Genomic DNA, 18,579 nt, shown 5'->3' with positions numbered 1-18,579 from the left:
CGTGGGACAGATGAAGACCCAACACAATCTGTCTATGGCTGAACTGGCCACTTCTGTACCAAGGAAATTTTACTCTGGGCCTAGAAGACCACACTGAACCTGCTAACATTCAATTGGTTGAATTTCACATTAGACTACTTTCACCATTTAACCACTCCTTAAAATGAATTTTTTTTTGTTCTACTGCCTTTGCCCAAGAAGTTCTTTTTCATTATCAACCATTATTTTATTTCTACCTTAATTCGTCTTTGCCATATAGCCTAAAACATCTATAGGTTCTAGGAATTCGGATACAGATATGCTTAAAGGGGACATTATTCTGCCAATGACAAATGGAATATGTTACAACATTCTTGTTGATGAGACTAATCCAAGAAAAAGAGAGGGCAGCATTATTGGTGAGAAAGGAGCAAGAAAATGGAGGAATTGGCTTTTTGCAAGCAGATTCTGTCACAAGTTAACAGGAAAAATGGGAGAAGATAAATCTGGAGACAGATGATCAGTTGGTGGGTAAATGTAGTGGTAGGAGCTGTGGGAGTCATTTTTTAAGTGATTTAGAAGGTAATCAACTGAGAGTAAAATATGTAGAAGGTGTTAAAAATGTAAGGAGATATAAATTGTGAAACTGACTGGGCATAGTGACTCATGTCTGTAATCCTGGAACTCAGTTCAGGAGGCTGAAAATGGAGGATCATAAATTTTGTGTCCACCCTGTGCTACACAGTGAGTTCTGGGTCAGACATGTTTTGTCTCAAAACCAAAAAGGAAAACCAACAGCAAGTGTTGCAATTGAGGACAAAGAAGCAATGGAGACCAGACCTAGGAATTTAGGTTTGGGATACCAGGGGACCTGTAGCCTTCCACCAGCTTCAGGTCCCCAATCCTTTTCACAAGATATTTACTGAGTAGAGTACAGGGGCTTTTGTGCAAAAAGTCAGGTATCAATATTCTTTAAGTCTCAAGCACCAATCATGTGATGCAATCTTATTCAAGTGATAAATGGTTTCCTTATCTGAAGAAGTAGAGCTAAGCATAGACTATTGTCTATCACCAAGCTCTCAGAAACTTTGGGGTCAAATTAGCCTACACCCAGGATAGATATGTGAATTCCTGTCAAACTAGGACTGATTGACCTTTTCAGGAAATGCTCAGCATTTTGAGAGTTCATGTTGGGAGGAGGAATTCAAAACTCTACCAATCTTTCTGGGTCTCACAGATCCGTTTTGGGGGCTCTCATAAATGACCAAAACCCAAAAGAAGCTTGAAAGGCCTAGAGAAACATGAGTAAGCAGAGATCACTTTTGCCTGTGATCATTAATTTAAAGGGAGACCATGTAGCTTGTTTTATTCAGTCAAGTCAACAAATAATGGGCTTAATTAGTCAGAGTACACCAACTAACTGGTCAGATGATGGTAGCTCACACCTGTAGTCTTAGCTACTCAGGAGGCTGAGATCTAAGGATTATAGTTTAAAGACAGCCAGGAAAGAAAAGTCCATGAGCCTCTTATGTCAACCAGTGAAAAACAAGAGGTTAAGATGTGGCTCAAGTGATAGAGCACCATCTTTGAGCAAAAAAGCTGAGTGAGAGGCTCTGAGTTCAAATCTCTGTATACACACACACACACACACACACACACACACACACACACAGGCTAACTACTCCATAAATTCCAAATTTCAAAGCTCAGTACAAAGTTGATTTTGCACTAAGATCATTTTTCTGAGTCCTCACAACCACCAAATAGATTCTAAAATGATTAAGTCTTTCAGATATGCAAACCAAGTGATTGGTGAAGTTTCCTAAAGTACAGTTCTTATTTTAGGTTTATAGGGTAGAGAGTCCAAAGTAATACTTGCATTATAAATTCATTCAGTAACTACAACGTGATCGCTGTATTTCACGCACTAATAAATTGCTACTAGTATCAATTATGTTTTGCTATGTATTTCAAAATAACCTATATTAGGATTTTTTAACTGGAGAAGCATATTTTTGTTGATCGTGGGGCTTGAACTCTGGACCTGGGTGCTGTCCCTCAACTTTTCAGCTCAAGGCTAGTGCTCTACCACTTGAGCCACAGTGCCACTTCCAGTTTTCTAGTGGTTTATTGGAGAAAAGAGTCTCACGGACTTTCCTGCCCAGGCTGGCTTTGAACTGCAATCCTCAGATCTTAACCTCCTGAGTAACTAGGATTACAGGCATGAGCCACTGATGCCTGGCTAAAATATGGTGTTTCAATTGGACTAGTTACTAATTATTTGCACAAGTGGCCCATACCAAATATGTGCTGGCACCAATGGCTGATTACATACTATATGAGGAGTAATGGGATGCCCAGTCCTTCCTTCTGTCTCACATTCTGGACACTCACAGACACAAGTAATAATCCTGTTCTTCTATTGTCATTTGGGTAACCTATGAAATCATTAACATATTCTGAGCCTCAGTTTACCTGTGAAATTCAATTAATAATGCTTACCTCACAGTGCTGCTATTGATTACTATATTGAGTTACTAAATCACTAGTAGTGTGGGGATTTTTTTTCATCTTAACACTACTGACATTTTGGATTTATGCTTTGTCATTGGTGACTGCCCTATGCATAACAGGGTGTTAGGCAGAAATATTTGACTTCCACGCTTTAGTTGTTAATAACAGCCCCCTGGCTGTAAAAATCCAAAATATCTCTGGGCATTGCTACATCTTCCTACAAGGGTAAAAATTAAGCACTCATTCCACTGATGTAGAGAAGTACAGTGTTACTAGATCATACATTCACATTTTAGTGGGTTTTGAAAATTTAAATATATTCAGTGACAGAAAATATCTGTTATTGACTGAACACTCCTTGCTCTCCAAATTCAAATGATCATAGTTTAACTTCCAATAGGGAAAACTGTATTTGGAGATAGGATCTTTAGAAGTAATGAATGTTAAAAGAAGTCAAAGGCTGAGGCCCTGCCCTCCTAGGCTTAGGACAGTGGTCTTACCAGAAAAGGAGATCTGTGTGTGTGCGTGTGCATGTGTGTGTCTTTCTGTCTCCCTCTCTGTGTGTTTCTCTCTGGCATATGAGGGGAGAGAAATCAGGTGGCTGTCTACAAACCAGGGAGAAGGTTCTCACCAAAAGTCAACACCTTGATCTTGGACTTCCCAACCTTCAGAAATGTGATAAATGAATTTCACTTGCCCAGTCTGTACCTTTTTTGTGGTAGTCCAAGTAAACTAATACATAATATAGAATTGCAAAGAATCATGGTAGTCAGGTATTGCTTGGTGATATATATATATATATATATATATATATATATATATTTTTTTTTTTTTGGTCATGGGGGTTGAACTTTGGGCCTGGGCGCTGTCCCTCAGCTCATCAGCTCAAGGCTACACTCTACCACTTGAGTGAGAGCACCACTTCCAGCTTTTTCTGCTTATGTGGTACTGAGGAATAGAACTCATGGCCTCATGCATGCAAGGCAAGCACTCTACCACTGAGCCACCCTCCCAGGCCCAGTGATAGAAATTTCTTAACACGAGTTTTGGTTAACAATGAACACAACTCTTCTCTATACTTATTAAAACTTTCATATAACCTATCTCATTTAATCAGAAAACTGGTAAGGTAGGCTGAAGAGGTATTATTTCCATCTTTCAAATTAGAAAATTGAGACTAAGGTCAACTTAGTGACTTGCCAAATTTTTCTGGTGAAAAGGTGGAAAAGACCTGGGTGTAGTGGCTCAGGCCTATAATTCTAGGTCTCTAGGAGGTTAAGGATAGTGATATAAAGCCAACTCAGACAAAGAAGTTCCTAGACCCAATCTCAATCAATAGCTTCAACACAGTGCTACCTATCATCTCAACCACTCTGGGAGCTGAGATAGGAAAGATGTCAGTTTTAGGCTTGCCTGGGCAAGAAAGTACATGAGACCTCATCTCAACAGAAAAAAAGCTGTGTATGACGGCATGAAACTATCATCCCAGCCACAGTGGAAAGTATAAACAGGAGGATCATGATCTAGTCCAGCTTGGGCAAAAAGTGAGACTGGATCTCAAAAATAATCAACATGAAAAAGAGTGAGAGGAACAGTTCAAGAAGTTAGGTCACTTGTGTGATCTGAGTTCTAATCCCAGTATTGAAAAAAAAGAAAAAAGAAAGAAAAAGAGGAAGGAAGGAAGGAGGAAAGAAAAAATTAAGAGATTCTCACCTGCAGGTTTGCAAAGTTGTCCTGTAGAGTCCAGAAGGACAGGGACATCAAAGTGAGATCTTTGGTGGGTCCAAGTGCAAAAATTGAATATCAGAACATTAGGTAGAATATTATGTCTTAACTTTTCCACAGTGGTTTGCTCACTTGCTATATCTATATTAACTGAAGAATGAATACATGAAGGGATGAACACAGACCACATAGCTCCTGTTAATTTTCAATGAGGGTTATACTTGGAACAACTCCAATCAAGTCTGCTGCTGCCTTTGTCTGATATGCCTCTTTTCTCCTCTGCTGACCTCTGGGAACAGCTTTCACAAGTCCCAGGCAGGTATCTACACTTCTGTTATCTACATCTCTATTCTACTACTCCACCCCATCCCAGAGGAAGCAACAGTTCAACTTAAACACACACACACACACAAAACCAGAAGCCACAGCTCCAACTACAGTACTTGGCAGTGCAGTTGCTTAATATGTGTTGACCTATCTGAGTATCAGGAAGACAAGCAAGGGACACTAGAGAAGCAACTTTCAAGTTTAGGAAGAAGAGTGTTCATTTCCTAACAGCTCTGAAGTGTTTTGTGCTTTCTGTAGCTGGGAGGGAGCGGAGTGGCTCAAGCTCTGTGGTGCCATTCCACCTCCCTGTGGAGCCCGTGTGTACTGCAGGTAACGGCTCTGCCTGCCAATTCAAATCCCAAGAGCAAACCGACTCAGCCTGCCCTTTTTTTCCTCTCCCAGGAAGCTATTTCTTTCCTCTTTTGTGCTATTTGTCTGATTTCAGGACTTGTTAGGGATTTTCGTTGAAAAAAATTTTTTTTGTATTTTTCAAACTGGCTGAAGTGTGGCTGCCTGTCAAGAAATAAGTGCCTTTCTATGCGAGTCAGGGTTAAGACAAAGCATTGCTAACTTGATTTGGGTCTTGTCACTACAGTATCTCTAAGCCTGTGGTCTAGCTGTGTGCCCAACCTTCCCTAATAAAAGTCACTTTGGACCCCTGCTAAATCCATGGCTCCCAGGACCTGCCCTTGGCTGTAATCCTGTGACTTGATGTGACTGATTATCTGTATTTTAAACTAGAACTCCTAAGTGATTCTGGTCATCAAGGAAGTCTGGGAAATGAATCACCTGTACAATGGGTCACCTATAGAATGAGGGCTATTTTTTTCCATCTTTTTCCCCCAGTGAGTTTAGTTCCTTGAAGATAGCAGTTATACATCAGGCATATTTAAGATTATTCTGCAGTATTTGGAGCAACAATTTTCGTTTCAGGAGACGGAAGTAAGAGGCAACTTGGAAAGCCAAGGCCCTACAGCAAACCCAAACTTCAGATCTGTGCTTGTCTTCAAAATCCAAGAGTCTCAGTAGCATTAGTATGCCTTCCCTCGGGCCACAGGTGATGTCAGCGTCGGGGTGGCTAAGGCTGTGGTCCTCACTAGCTCTTAGAATGGGGAAGGAGTTCTATACACAAGAAGCATTGTCATCAGCGACCAAGCAAGGGACGCTGAGAAAAATACTCAGAAGTTTAATATTTTCACCAAGTTGGGAGCTCTCCTGGGAGTGAGAGGTAGGACTGAGTCTCCCAACTGTCCTCCCACAGGTTTTCCTCGGAAAAGAGGCCCTTGTTGGGAGTCACAGAAGGTTTGGAAGAGGAAGTCATCAGTCACTCAGCTCCATGAAGTCTGTCTAGGCCACAAAGACCCGGCTCTGGGCTGAGGGACACACGCGCGCACACACACACACACACACAAGTCTAGGCCACAAAGACCACACACACACACACACACACGCACACACACGCACACACACACAAGTCTAGGCCACAAAGACCACACACACATACATACACACACACACACACACACACACACACACACACACACACACACACACACACACACCTTCCAACACGCCCCTCACCCGGAAATACGAGGGCCCCACCTCCGCTCCACTCCTAACAGGTATAGAAGGCTTCCCTAGCACGCCCCGAACTCTGCGCAAGCGCATCACGGTCCGGCAGCGGCGCACAAAGGTGGGGGCTAGGGCTGATCACGTGGGCGCATCAGCCCTCTCCGCGATTTCCCTATAAGGTCTTGGGCTAAGAGGCCCCGCCCCTCGCCGTGCCCTGGAATGTGCCTTGAGGCCCAGCCACAAGACGGACGCAACCATCTGCACCCGTGGGAGGGGGGAGCAGGGCTTACAGTGCAAGAAGAGTACAAAACAAAATGCAGAACGTCAGTAACAGTCCCAGCCAGGCGTTCCGTATCCCCTCCGTTCTAAGCCTCTCGCTTCTTGCTTTCAGTTCTTGTAGTTGCTCCATAGCGTGCCCGCCGACCACCCTGGCAGCCCCCCTCTCGCTCGCTCCCCCCGGGAAGTTTGGCCCACTCTGGGAACTGAGAATGGTGACCGCACTTCCTTCCGGTTTGCTCACGCAGGTCGGAAGTGTTGCTTTTTGGCGGCTCCCGGTGGAGAAGGGTGGTGCTTTGGGCGGCGCGGGGTTCGCTGAGGAGTTCGGATTCTCGCGGCGGTGCCGGGTGAGTGGTGGTCGCGGCCAGGCCAGCCGGACCCGCGTCCTCGCGGGACGACTCGGGATGGCAGCGACGCTCCGCGGGGAAACGCTGGGCTCGGGGAGCGCACCTGGCTGGGCCGGTGTCGCACCTGGTTCCCGGGTTTGGAGCCGAGGTGCCAGCCACGGGCATCAAAGGCCCCCAAGTGGCCCGGACGCACACTTGTCCCTCGTGCCCGGACTAGCAGCTGGGAAAATGTGGCTTAGCTGGCTGGCGCCTTGGTCTTGGGCGATAGCCGGGCCCGCGAAATCCGAGCCGCGGAGGAGCTGACACCCAGACTATGTTTAGTCTGTAACGTAAACTTGTCCGATTCAAGGACGTTTGCGCCAAAACAGGAGCCCGGAGCCCCTTCCCGCCCCCCCCCCTCCGCAGCTGTTGGTGCAGCTGCGCGGCGCCGTGGGAGAGCAAGGAGCCGCCCGCGCGGGTGCCGGTGCCCGCATCCGATTCGAACTTCGTGGCTTTTAGTGACGTTTAGACAGAGAGGAGCTGGGGATTTGGTTTGCTTCCATGCTTGTGTTCACGTCTATTGGCCTAGGAACTGTTTTCGTTTAAAGCAGTTTAGTAGGTATTGGAAAGCATATGTCACTTCTTTAGAGGCGTTTGAAACAGGACCCGGCCGAGTGAATCTTTGACTTACAAAATGCTTAATCTCTGAGGGGGGGGAAAGGAGGTGTGTGTATGTTTTAAATTGGTATGCGTTTTTTGGTTCCTGGCCTTTCGGACGTCTTATTTTAGAAAGCGACATCTTACTGTTTTCTGGCGAGTCAGCCTGACCACAAAGTGTCTCTGGAAAAGAACTTTTGGGTGTGGCGGTCCCAGAGAACTGAGCCGACTGGCAACCGGAAGTTTACGTAAGAAATGAAAACTTGATTTAGTTGGAACCGAAAAACCTAGTTGAAAATATACTTTAAAAGATCTTTAAACACCAAAAAAAAAAAATCCTCCAGTTTGGGGGGAAAAAAAGTGCATTGGTTAAATGGGATGTAGAGTTGATAGGCATTTGGAAAGCCGAGCAGATTATTAGGTGCTGTCACACTGCAGTTACCTGTTTTTAGTGCTAGTTTTGGGACTTGAACTCAGGGCTTCTGCGCTGTTTTTTTGTTTGTTTGTCTCTACCACGTGAGCCACATTCTGGCATTTGGGTGGCTAATTGGAGGTAAGTCTCAAGGACTTTCCTGCCTGTGCTGGCTTCAAACCTGGATCCTCAGATGGAGGCCTCCTGAGAAGCTAGGATTACAGGTGTGAGCCATGGAGTGCCAAGCTCACACTATGCATCTCTAAGATATGCATTTCCAAAATTTTCTCAACTTTCAAGTATTCTGTAGAAGTTTTTAGGTTACATTTATTACATTTATAACTGTTGGTCCCTAAGGTTTTAATTAAAGCAGTCTGATGTATAAGTATGGATTAGTGCTACTTGGTTTTGTAGATTTTTCAAAATCTCTAGATAGCATAGTTCCTACAAGTTCTGTATTTCTAAAGGTTCCCAAAAATCTGCTTGCCTTTGTGTATGAGGAAGACCTCTTTCAGGATTTTTGCTTTTTATTTCTCCCATGTCTTTGTCTGGTTTAACATCTTCCTTGGACATCATTTGTGTCTCTCCTGTTGTATTAACCCTTAATGATTTATTCTTCTAGCTCAGCAAACTATTTAAAACTATCTAAGAAGATTACAAAACTACAAATTCATTGCCACCTATAAACTCCCCGACTTAGAAGGAAGTTAGGCTCTTTCCATCTGTAAGCTGAATGTTCTTGATTACCCTTAATTGTCTTTCTTTCATCTCAGCCTCTGAAATCCTTATAGTTTGTTTGAGGCTGCTCTGCCATGTCCCAGCTTTTCAGGTTTCACACAACAACTACCGCTCATACCAAAAGTCTCATTAAGTGCTTCCCAAATAAAGATCCAGTGTAACAAGTGAGGATTCTTCATAATTTGGAACTCTCAGGTGAGCTTCTAAATAGAGAACATTTACACTGATAAATGGCTCCTTTTTTTGCCCCCCCTTTTTGCAGTCCTGGGTTTGAATTTCCTTCCTAAAGCTTGCTGGGCAGGCTCTAACTGTCAAGCATGCCTCCAGCACTATATTTTGCTAGTCGCTTTTGAGATAGGGTCCTGTCTAGGGTGCCTGGATGCATTCCACCCATGTTAGGCTCCCCAGTACAGATGGGGGCCACTGCATCCAACTTTCATTAAGAAGTCACACTGTGATTCCAACAACCTTAGCTCCCACCTGGAAGTAGGATTCCAGGGACTGTGATAAAATATTTTCAGTTTTAATTTGTCCCAACTTTTAAAACTGACACAAGAGCTGCACACTTCAAGAAGGCTTGTCATTTGCTGAGTTCATCACTTGTTAAAGGTGCAGTAAAACAGACAATGAACTATTATTCTAAAAAGCAAAGAAGACAATACTAATATCAAGGATGATCTTCATGACATTGTAGCACTGTTCCTGACTTGATTCCTCAATCCCTGCTTATTCTATTCATACTTTTAGTTTGGTAAGAAAAGGTAAAATCACATTTCCTTGTTTTGGAACAATTGAGAAGCTAAACATACTGTTACTGTACAGCTTCCAAGTTTCTGGTAGTAAATGATCTCACAAATTAAAATCCAGTTGTGAAAAAGTTAAGGCCAGGTAGTTTGATCAGTGTTACACTGTTTTTGATAGAATTAAGTGCCTTAATTATTAGAACCAAGACTAGCAACCAGATCTCTAAATTCTGAGGACTTTTCAGCTTCCAAATTTTTTTAAGTGTCCACCTAATCTTTTAGAAATCTACAAAGTTCGTCATGAATTCAAAGTATTTGATATCATGTGCCACCTGATTTATTTAATATTTTCTCACTTTTTAAACTAGAGTCATACCTCTAGAATGAAAATAATGCAAACTATTGGTTTGTCTCATAAGTTGAACCAATCACCACATTTCTTCTTAGTTGCCTTTCCAACTATATTTTAAGCTCCTCAAAGATAGGGCACCTATATGAATTACATTTAACTCTTAACTAGTAGTCAATGCTAATAACATTTTATATACATTAGTGTAATAACTGCTCATCATGTTGATAGGATAGAGTACTGAGTGATCCAGAGTTCTGTGTAAGACTTGTTGGTGCTAACAAAAAACAAAGACATGCTTTTGAACTGTTTCATAATGCATCTACAAATTAATACATTACAAAATGCCTGATTAAAAGAACAGGACAGGAAGTGGCACTATGGCTCAAGCCAAAGAGCGCTCGCCTTGAGCTGAAGAGCGCAGGGACAGCGCGTCCAAGCCCAGAGTTCAGGCCCCACAACCAACAAAAAAAAAAAAAAAAAGATCCGGACATACATAAAAAAATTAAAACTACATACATGTATTAAAACTAAATTCAAAAAGATACCTAAAACTTCCACCAAAATTAGTACTTTTGGTTTTATAGGTTAGAGAATTAATATGTCAACTGTTTGGCCAACTATCCTCACCAGTTTCTTTGTTCTTAAAATAACTGACATTGCTACATCATTAGGGAAAGACAATGGTGTCATACAGAACAAGACTATTTTTAAAGATGTACTGTGGCTTACCAAAGGCCTGACATGTCTGAGATATTAGATGGACTGGCAGAAATATGTGTCCCTCACTGGGTATCAACTGCTCACCCCAAGTCTAACATACATTTAAGAGATGAGGATAATATATTCCTTGTAGTTCTTAAAACATGAAGGGGAACATAGAACTTTGCATAGTTTAATGAGGTTTAGAGCCTCCCCCAAAGTATTACAGAATGAAAATATGTATTCATTAACAACTCAAATAGATAATGAAAAGCAGCCTCATAAAGGATGGTTAAAATCTGAAAATTTGGGAGTGGTATGTAATTTCTGTGCCATGTATAGTGTATTTTCCAATGACATTCCACTGTATTGTTAAAGAGTGTTCTATAATGGATTGGCTGGAATTTGTGACTACTCTTTCTGGAATTTCCTGCTAAAATATGAAAACAGGCAGCTAAAAATAATGTGAATTGAACTTTTCCAATTATTTCCATAATTAAGTTTAGTCTGTGTAATATAGGATAATCAAGGAAAGAATGTAAGAAAAACGTTTTAAACTCATACACATACTCTAAGGGTGACTTTGAATGCTGAGCTCTAGGTAGTATTTCATTCTTTGCAATCCTCAGATTTATTTTTAGAGCAAGGGCATAGTGTTTTGCCACATCATAGCTAAATGTTTTCAGAACGTAAGCTTTAAAACTGTTATCCTGGTCAGAGTGAAATCAGTAGTGACTATTTTAGACCAGCTCAGAAGAATATAACTCAGTGCAGTGTCTTAGTCTTGCTCATCAATCAGGAAGGAAGTTTGCTGACTACCATCTCTACTCCCAACTCTGAAGGATGGTATGATAGAATTGTATTGGGTGATAATTGGATTTTTAATATTGAACATGCTTTTGTAGTGTTTTTAAAATGTAGTTTCGAAGAAAAATGCCTTCATTCTATGTTTTATCAGGCATACTTTTTAACTTATACTCTACAGGGATAAATTTAGGTTATTAGAAAGCAAAGATAGTCTCTTTATCTCTTATTCTCTGAAACTATTTAAATTGCTCGAATTTATTCTTTTATTATCTTTAGTTGCACAAAGGGGCTTTAATTGAACAAATCAATTAATAAGTACACAACATCTTGATTATTAGGGTGATAACTGTGCTCCAATTTTTGTGTAGAGGTCTTACTAAGTGATTTAGTGTGGCTCAGATGACTAGTCTGGATGGAATACACAGTGCCTATGAAACTTAATTAGAGATGAGTTAACTTTAGTTTTTTTATACATTACCAACAAACATCCAGCAAAATGTTTCTTGAAAAACTTGGAAGCAAGAAGAAAGAGTGCAATAAAAGATTTCAGTTGAATGTAGATGAGCACTGTCACTAGTGATTAGGAGAGAAGGTCTGTTCCATCTGTTAGCCTTCTGCTTCCTTACCTTTCTCTCCACTATATATAGATGGGATCAGAATCTTAGGTGAGGGCTACAGAAGGATGGTCCTTTTGAAGATAAATGTGTGTTTTGTAGCACCACCATAGCGTTGAAATTTAGAACCAGCACGGTGTCCTGCATACCTAAGTATTTGATTAAACCAGCTGTTAAGCTCTATGGCAGTCCTGGAGTTGTGTAAGCTTGTCTGTAAACCAGTGGCAAATCACTTCAGCTCGTTTGACTTGATAATGGCTTTAATTTGGAATTTGAAGTGACCGCCATTTATAAAAATTTACAATTACAAAGTGGGTAGACTGAAATCATGAGTCTGGATTTTCATTTTTAGTCTAAATCATAGTTTCCATTATGTGAGAAATTCTTACCAAGTGATACTGTTTGGAGTGTTTAACTTATTTTTTAAAATTATCTTTAGTTGTACAAAGGAGGAGTGGACAAAAGCAGTTTATGAACATAGTATATCTTGATCAATATCACCCCTCTCAGCATTCTCACCCATCCCTCCCAGCATATCCCTTCTTGGATTCTTGGGATATATATCTAATTAGCTCAAACATATCAGAAAATGGATTTTGTTTACTTTTGTTAATTACTGTTTTGATTGGAACTTAAGTCAATTTAGGTGCTGATTTTGCTTTCCTTGTGTTTCTTTCTTAATTAGGATTTAACCATCACCATGTCGAGCAAAAGGGCAAAGACCAAAACCACCAAGAAGCGCCCTCAGCGTGCAACATCCAATGTGTTTGCTATGTTCGACCAGTCACAGATCCAAGAATTCAAAGAGGCCTTCAACATGATTGACCAGAACAGAGATGGTTTCATTGACAAGGAAGATTTGCATGATATGCTTGCCTCATTGGGTACTGCTCAGACTTAATACTAATATATTGGGTAGAATTTCCCTAATGATTTTTTTGTTTATTTATTGAGTCTTAAGGCTTTATGAAGTCAGACTCATGAATCTATTGAGAGTTGGGGAGTGTGTATATGAGAAAGAGAGAAACTTAATTATGAAATTAGTTCTGTTCCTCCTAATGGAATATTAAGAATTTTTTTTTTAAATTTTTTTTGGGGGGGTCCAGTCATGAGGCCTGAACTCTAGGCCTAGGCACTGTCCCTCAGCTCTGCAGCTCAAGGCTAGCTCTCTACTATTTGAGCCACAGTGCCACTTCCGGCTTTTTTTCTTTTTGCTTATGTGGTGCTGAGGAATTGAACCCAGGGCCTCATGCATGCAAGGCAAGCGCTCTACCATTGAGCCACCTTCCCAGCCCCCGGAATATTAAGAATCTTAATGGAATCTTAACAATCTCTGAAAATTTTAGTGCAGACTATATTCATTGAGAAGACCTTGTTTCCCTAAACAGTTTTGCCATACAAATGCAAACTGTGTATAGATAGATGGTCACTTTCTTGCTGAAATGTTTACTGTGATATGTTTACCATGACATATAGTTGATATGTTTTATAATGTAATCTAATTATGATTTTGTATGTTTAGGAAAAAACCCGACTGATGAGTACCTGGATGCCATGATGAATGAGGCTCCAGGCCCCATCAACTTCACCATGTTCCTCACCATGTTTGGTGAGAAGTTAAATGGCACAGACCCTGAGGATGTCATCAGAAATGCCTTCGCTTGCTTTGATGAGGAAGCAACTGGTAAGTCAGAAATAACCTTTACTTACAAAGTGACTTAGGTTTTTTTAGTTATGGTAATTAAATACACAATAATTTAAAATGTAATGGACAGGGTTTTCATTTGGTCTGTTCATCCTTCACCTTACTGTCTACAATAGGTTGCATGTGAAACCTCTTTGGGAAACTTAGGTTGTTCCTTTACTCGAAGGTTAACTCCACAAGGTACTTGTTAAATGCATAACTTTTTCCAGAGCAATCCTGAATAAAGAATTTCTCGTCATAGGCTGGCACCAGTACAATCCTGTGTTTGCTTAACCTGTATCCCTCAACTCTAATAAAACTATTTAAATCTAACCTTTATTTTAAACCAAACAGAGCCTAAGCTCTGGAATCAGACTGCCTGGATTTAGATGCCTCTTCTGCTGCATGATAGCTGTGGAATTTGGGGCCAATTACTTAATTTCTCTAAGTTAGGTTTTCTTATTTGTGAAGTAGGCAGTAATACTACTTACCTCATAAAGTTGCTGTTAGGATTAAATAAGGAAATGACATGATAAATTTGAATGCACTCACAGAAACAAGTGTAGTCGGGGTGAGGGGCATTATGGAGCATGCCAACAATCCCAGCACTCACAAGACTGAGGCAGGAGGATTTGAGAATTTGAGGTAGGCATAGCTATATCTTACCTCCAAAAGAAAAGCCCAAGATGAGGTTTAATAATAAAATGTTTACCAGAATGTTAAGGCCCTGGGTTCAGTCCTTAGCACTTCGAAAAAACGAAAACAAACCACTTAAGTTATTTTTGGAAAGGCTAGAGTAGAAAAAAATGGGAGAGACATACTAATTCTCTTCCCCCAACAAAGACATTTCTATATTGCTTGAATTGGTTTACTGTGAATCAGTATTACTTTTTTTGTATTTGGTACTTGGGTTTTGATCTTAGGGCCTTGCACTTGCTAAACAGATACTTTGCCACTTGAACCATGTCCCAAGCCCTTTTTTTGTTGTTGTTGTTGTTGGTCGTGGGGCTTGAACTCTGGGCCTGGGCGCTGTCCCTCAGCTCTTCAGCTCAAGGTGAGCACTCTATCACTTGAGCTACAGCGCCACTTCCGGTTTTCTCTGGTTTATTGGAGATAGGAGTCTCATGGTCTTTCCTGCCCGGGCTGACTTTGAACTGCGATCCTCAGATCTCAACCTCCTGAGTAGCTAGGATTACAGGCGTGAGCCACCAGCACCCAGCTCCAAGCCCTTTTTGCTTCAGTTATTTTTCAGGTAGCATCTCTGGTTTAGGTCAGTCTGAACATTGCTCCTTCTACTTAGGCCTCCCATGTAACTGTGGTGACAGGCATGAACCATCACATTCAGCCTTTTCATTGAGATGGAGGTCTTACAAAATTTTGTCAGGGGTTACCTTGAACCATGGTCCCCCACAAGTACCTAGGATTATAGGTGTGAGCCACCAAACTTTTTTTTTTTTTTGCCAGTCCTGGAGCTTGAACTCAGGGCCTAGGAGCTGTCTCTGGGTTTGTTTTATTTTTGTTTAAGGATAGCACTCAGTTGGGCCACAGCTCCACTTCGAGCTTTTTGGTAGTTAAATGAGATAAGAATCCCATGGTCTTCTGGTACCAAACTGGCTTTGAACCTTGATCTTCAGATCTCAGCCTCCTGAACAGCTATATTACAGGTGTGGAGTGGATTGCCAGCACCAGCTCTTTTTTAATAGAAGAGAATACAACTATATAAAAGATAGGTATAGGTTTTCCTGCTCAGGCTAGCTTTGAACTGCAATCCTCATCAGCCTCCCGAATAGCTAGAATTACAGGCAAAAGCCACCAGCACCCAGCATGCACTTGTTCATTTATTTCTGTTTTTATATCTATAAGTAGTTGTATTCTTTGGGCCGTCAGGTTTCAAGACAACCTTAGCAAAAACTCAATAAAAAGCAGACCAATTATTTCATCACTGCACACAACTTATTGCCTATCACAGTGTCAATGATACATTGCTGCCTAAGTATTATGTGTTTGCTGATGCTAGCATGTTTGATATGTATGTTAGGTTTGTAAACATTAAGCCCATTTTAACCAGCTGTGATGTTATATGCCTGTAATTCCACATAGAGACTGGAGATCACAAATTCATGGCCAGCTAGAACTACACAGTAACCCTGTTTCCCTTGAAAAAAGTAAAACAAAAAACAACGTCAGAGGTAAAGGAAATGCCTGAAATAATATAGCTTGTTAAATCGGGCCTTGGTACTCTACTATTTTTTCCACTGGAGCACTTTCTTCACCTTTATGATGCCATATTGATTTCACTCAGTTATTTTTTCTTTTACTTTTTGATGTGGTATTCATTCTAATGTGATAATTAACTGCTCTTTCCTTATATAATAGGAAATAGGAATTATAAAGCTTAGGTGCCTGGGTCATACTTTACTATCTTTGTTCCAGGGTAGGTTTAGTCCCTGCCATCAAAGATCAGAAAATGTGGAAGCTGAGTGACAGCAGAGGAATATAATGGCTGCTAAATAGCTGGCCACTGTTCTAAGCACCTATCGAAGTTGTCTAAAGTGGCTGGAAACCCTGTATTTCATGTATTATCATGTATCTAGTTTCTTACTGTAGAGAATGCACAGTCAGGTGTATGTATTACTTGTAACTAACTTTGAGAGTAGTATATATTCTGATCCTCAGTTTTTCATTCTCTAGGCACCATTCAGGAGGATTACTTGCGGGAGCTGCTGACAACCATGGGTGATCGCTTCACAGATGAGGAAGTAGATGAGCTTTACCGAGAAGCCCCTATTGACAAAAAGGGCAATTTCAATTACATTGAATTCACACGTATCCTCAAACACGGAGCAAAAGACAAAGATGACTGAAAAGAACTTCAAATTCCAGCCATATGTTCCTTATTGCCACTCTGGGTATTTCTGAGATTTTTCTCTTAGAGCCTGTTGCATGCCCTTAGCTATAGAGCTTTTGCTTTTCCTGTTTTGTATTTATTCTCAGCCATTTGGGCACATGTATCTTTATAATCAGACTGGAATTGGGACTTTTTGTCATTCTCAGAATAGAAAATAGGGTAATTTAATTTACCAGTGGTCCCATCCCCTCCCCCAAGTAACTGCAGTCCACACAGAGTCAATATATTTTTTCAGAGAAAGTTATTCACTCAATTTTTTCTGAACCATAATTAAAACTTTATCATAAAACACTTGTTTAAACTTCTTATTTACCAAAGTTGACTTTTATCAGTTGCTTTTCAAGGGAGAGTCAATGAGGTAGGTCTTAGAAAATAATATTCTAGGTCTGGACCTGGTGACATAATCTCTATAATCCCAGCATTAGGGAAGCTGAGGCACGAGGAGGATCATGAGTTCTAGGCAGCCTGGGCTACATAATGAGTTAGAGATCAAGGTGGGCACATGGTAAGACTCTATCTTAAAAACGGAAACAGGAACAACAAAAAGAAAGATTTTTGTTAGGCCTCTAATACTCCTTCCTTTTAACTACTCTCATCTGGTTTCCTGTACTGTATTTTTTTGCCAGTCCTGGGTTTGAACTTAGGGCCTCAGCACTGAGCTTCTTTTTCTCAAGGCTAACACTCTAACACTTGAGCCACAGTTCTACCACCTGAGCCAGTGCCACTTTCTGTTTATGTGGTACTAAGGAATTGAACTGAGGGCTTCATGCTTAGTAGGCAAGCATTCTACCACTAAGCCACATTCCCAGCCCTGTCTTCCAGTTGTTGTTGTTGTTTTTGTGTGTGTGTGTGTGTGTGTGTGTCCAGTGTTGGGGCCTGAACTCTGGGCCTGGGCACTATCTCTCAGCTCTTCAGCTCAAGGCTAGTGCTCTACCACTTGAGCTACAGCGCCACTTCTGGCTTTTTTCTTTTTGCTTATGTGGTGCTGAGGAATCGAACCCAGGGCCTCAGGCATGCAAGGCAAGCGCTCTACCACTGAGCCACCTTCCCATCCCTGTCTTCCAGTTTTTAAAGCAAGTTTCTGTAAAATCAGTATAAATATCATTTTAACAGCTATAAGTTCTTAAGTTTGGAAAACTTCCTTTTTCTGTTCCCACTTTTAACTGCTCTAAACTTTTGTACGTGGTTTTAAGTTATTTAAAATTATACCAAACCATTGCATATAATTTTCATTTTCCTATTTTTAAAAAAATTTTTTTTATTCTTGTAAAGGTGATGTACAGAGGGGTTACAGTTACATAAGTCAGATAAAGAATACATTTCTTTTTGGACAATGTCACCCCTTCCTTTGCTTTCCCAGTTTTTCCCTCCCATTTTCCTATTTTTAAAACTTTTAGCTTCAGAGGTTTTGTGGAATGCTTGTACCCAAAAGACAGATTGCAGAGTTTGTATTTCTGACTGTTGGAAGCACAGTATTTTTATATATACTTTCCTTAAATATGACAGCCCCTATTGAAAGACTATGTTTGTTTATGCAGAAATTATCATCATGAGTCTGTGAATTTTAGACATTCCTGACCTGCCCACAATCAAAACAGCTGAAGCTACATTCTTAGGAAAGTGAGGTCATTGTTTCAATTCTAAAAATAACTTTTGCTGTTTGTACATGGTAGGACTGTTGCACAGTTAACAAGGGAGTGGAAGACATTTTCATTCTCTTTAGGCTTCAGAAATCTTACTCTCAAAGATTCATGAATTTAAAAAAAAATAAAACATTGAGGGAAAGTTCCTTGCAAAGAGTGAAAATTAGTGAAGATGAGTAACTAACAATTACTTTAATAATTTCAAGTTTTATGCTAATATTAACAAGATAATCTTTGGAGAAAACCATGACCTCATTCAGTAAGTAATTGTCTTTGGGCAGCAGTCTTTTGCACACTGTAGGATAGGAGAGCTAGATCCTTTAAGCTGGTAAGACTGGTTATGTAGAATAAGAGTGGAAGGACTTGTAACTAGTCTTTGCCCCTTCAAGATTAGATTCATAGAAGCTGTCTTACTTTTCTTCCTCAATTTCATTCAATGCTATAAACAAAAAGAAAAAAAAAACTGCTATTACTAGGGCTTGAATTCAGGGCCTTGTGCTTTCCACTTGCACTGTACCTCCATTTACAGCATTTTGCTGGTTAATTGTATGTCTCTTAGATTGGTCTGCCCCGGCCAGCTTTGAACCTTGATTCTCAGATCTC

The 18,579-nt window shown here is 40.7% G+C and overlaps 1 protein-coding gene across 1 annotated transcript; it reads left to right on the top strand.

The window, feature by feature from the left end:
* The first annotated feature begins 6,622 nt into the window (after positions 1-6,622).
* LOC122104423 (myosin regulatory light polypeptide 9) lies at positions 6,623-16,624 on the top strand. The gene is made up of 4 exons (XM_042675336.1): positions 6,623-6,740; positions 12,427-12,625; positions 13,264-13,425; positions 16,117-16,624. The coding sequence occupies exons 2-4, from the start codon at positions 12,442-12,444 to the stop codon at positions 16,287-16,289; spliced, it is 519 nt and encodes a 172-aa protein (XP_042531270.1). The 5' UTR covers positions 6,623-6,740; positions 12,427-12,441; the 3' UTR covers positions 16,290-16,624.
* Positions 16,625-18,579: the final 1,955 nt, after the last annotated feature.

This window comes from Dipodomys spectabilis, unplaced genomic scaffold (genome assembly GCF_019054845.1).
Source record: "Dipodomys spectabilis isolate Male_0828 unplaced genomic scaffold, ASM1905484v1 ptg000024l, whole genome shotgun sequence".
In the NCBI taxonomy this organism is placed as follows: domain Eukaryota; kingdom Metazoa; phylum Chordata; class Mammalia; order Rodentia; family Heteromyidae; genus Dipodomys; species Dipodomys spectabilis.
This window is presented reverse-complemented; position numbering and strand designations above follow the sequence as displayed.

What these genes read in the sequence shown, in the direction of transcription:
- LOC122104423 (XM_042675336.1), top strand. Translation starts at nt 12,442, where the DNA reads ATGTCGAGCAAAAGGGCAAAGACCAAAACCACCAAGAAGCGCCCTCAG. An exon ending in TGATATGCTTGCCTCATTGG is followed by an intron (nt 12,626 to 13,263) that starts GTACTGCTCAGA and finishes TTGTATGTTTAG; the next exon opens with GAAAAAACCCGACTGATGAG. An exon ending in CTTTGATGAGGAAGCAACTG is followed by an intron (nt 13,426 to 16,116) that starts GTAAGTCAGAAA and finishes TTCATTCTCTAG; the next exon opens with GCACCATTCAGGAGGATTAC.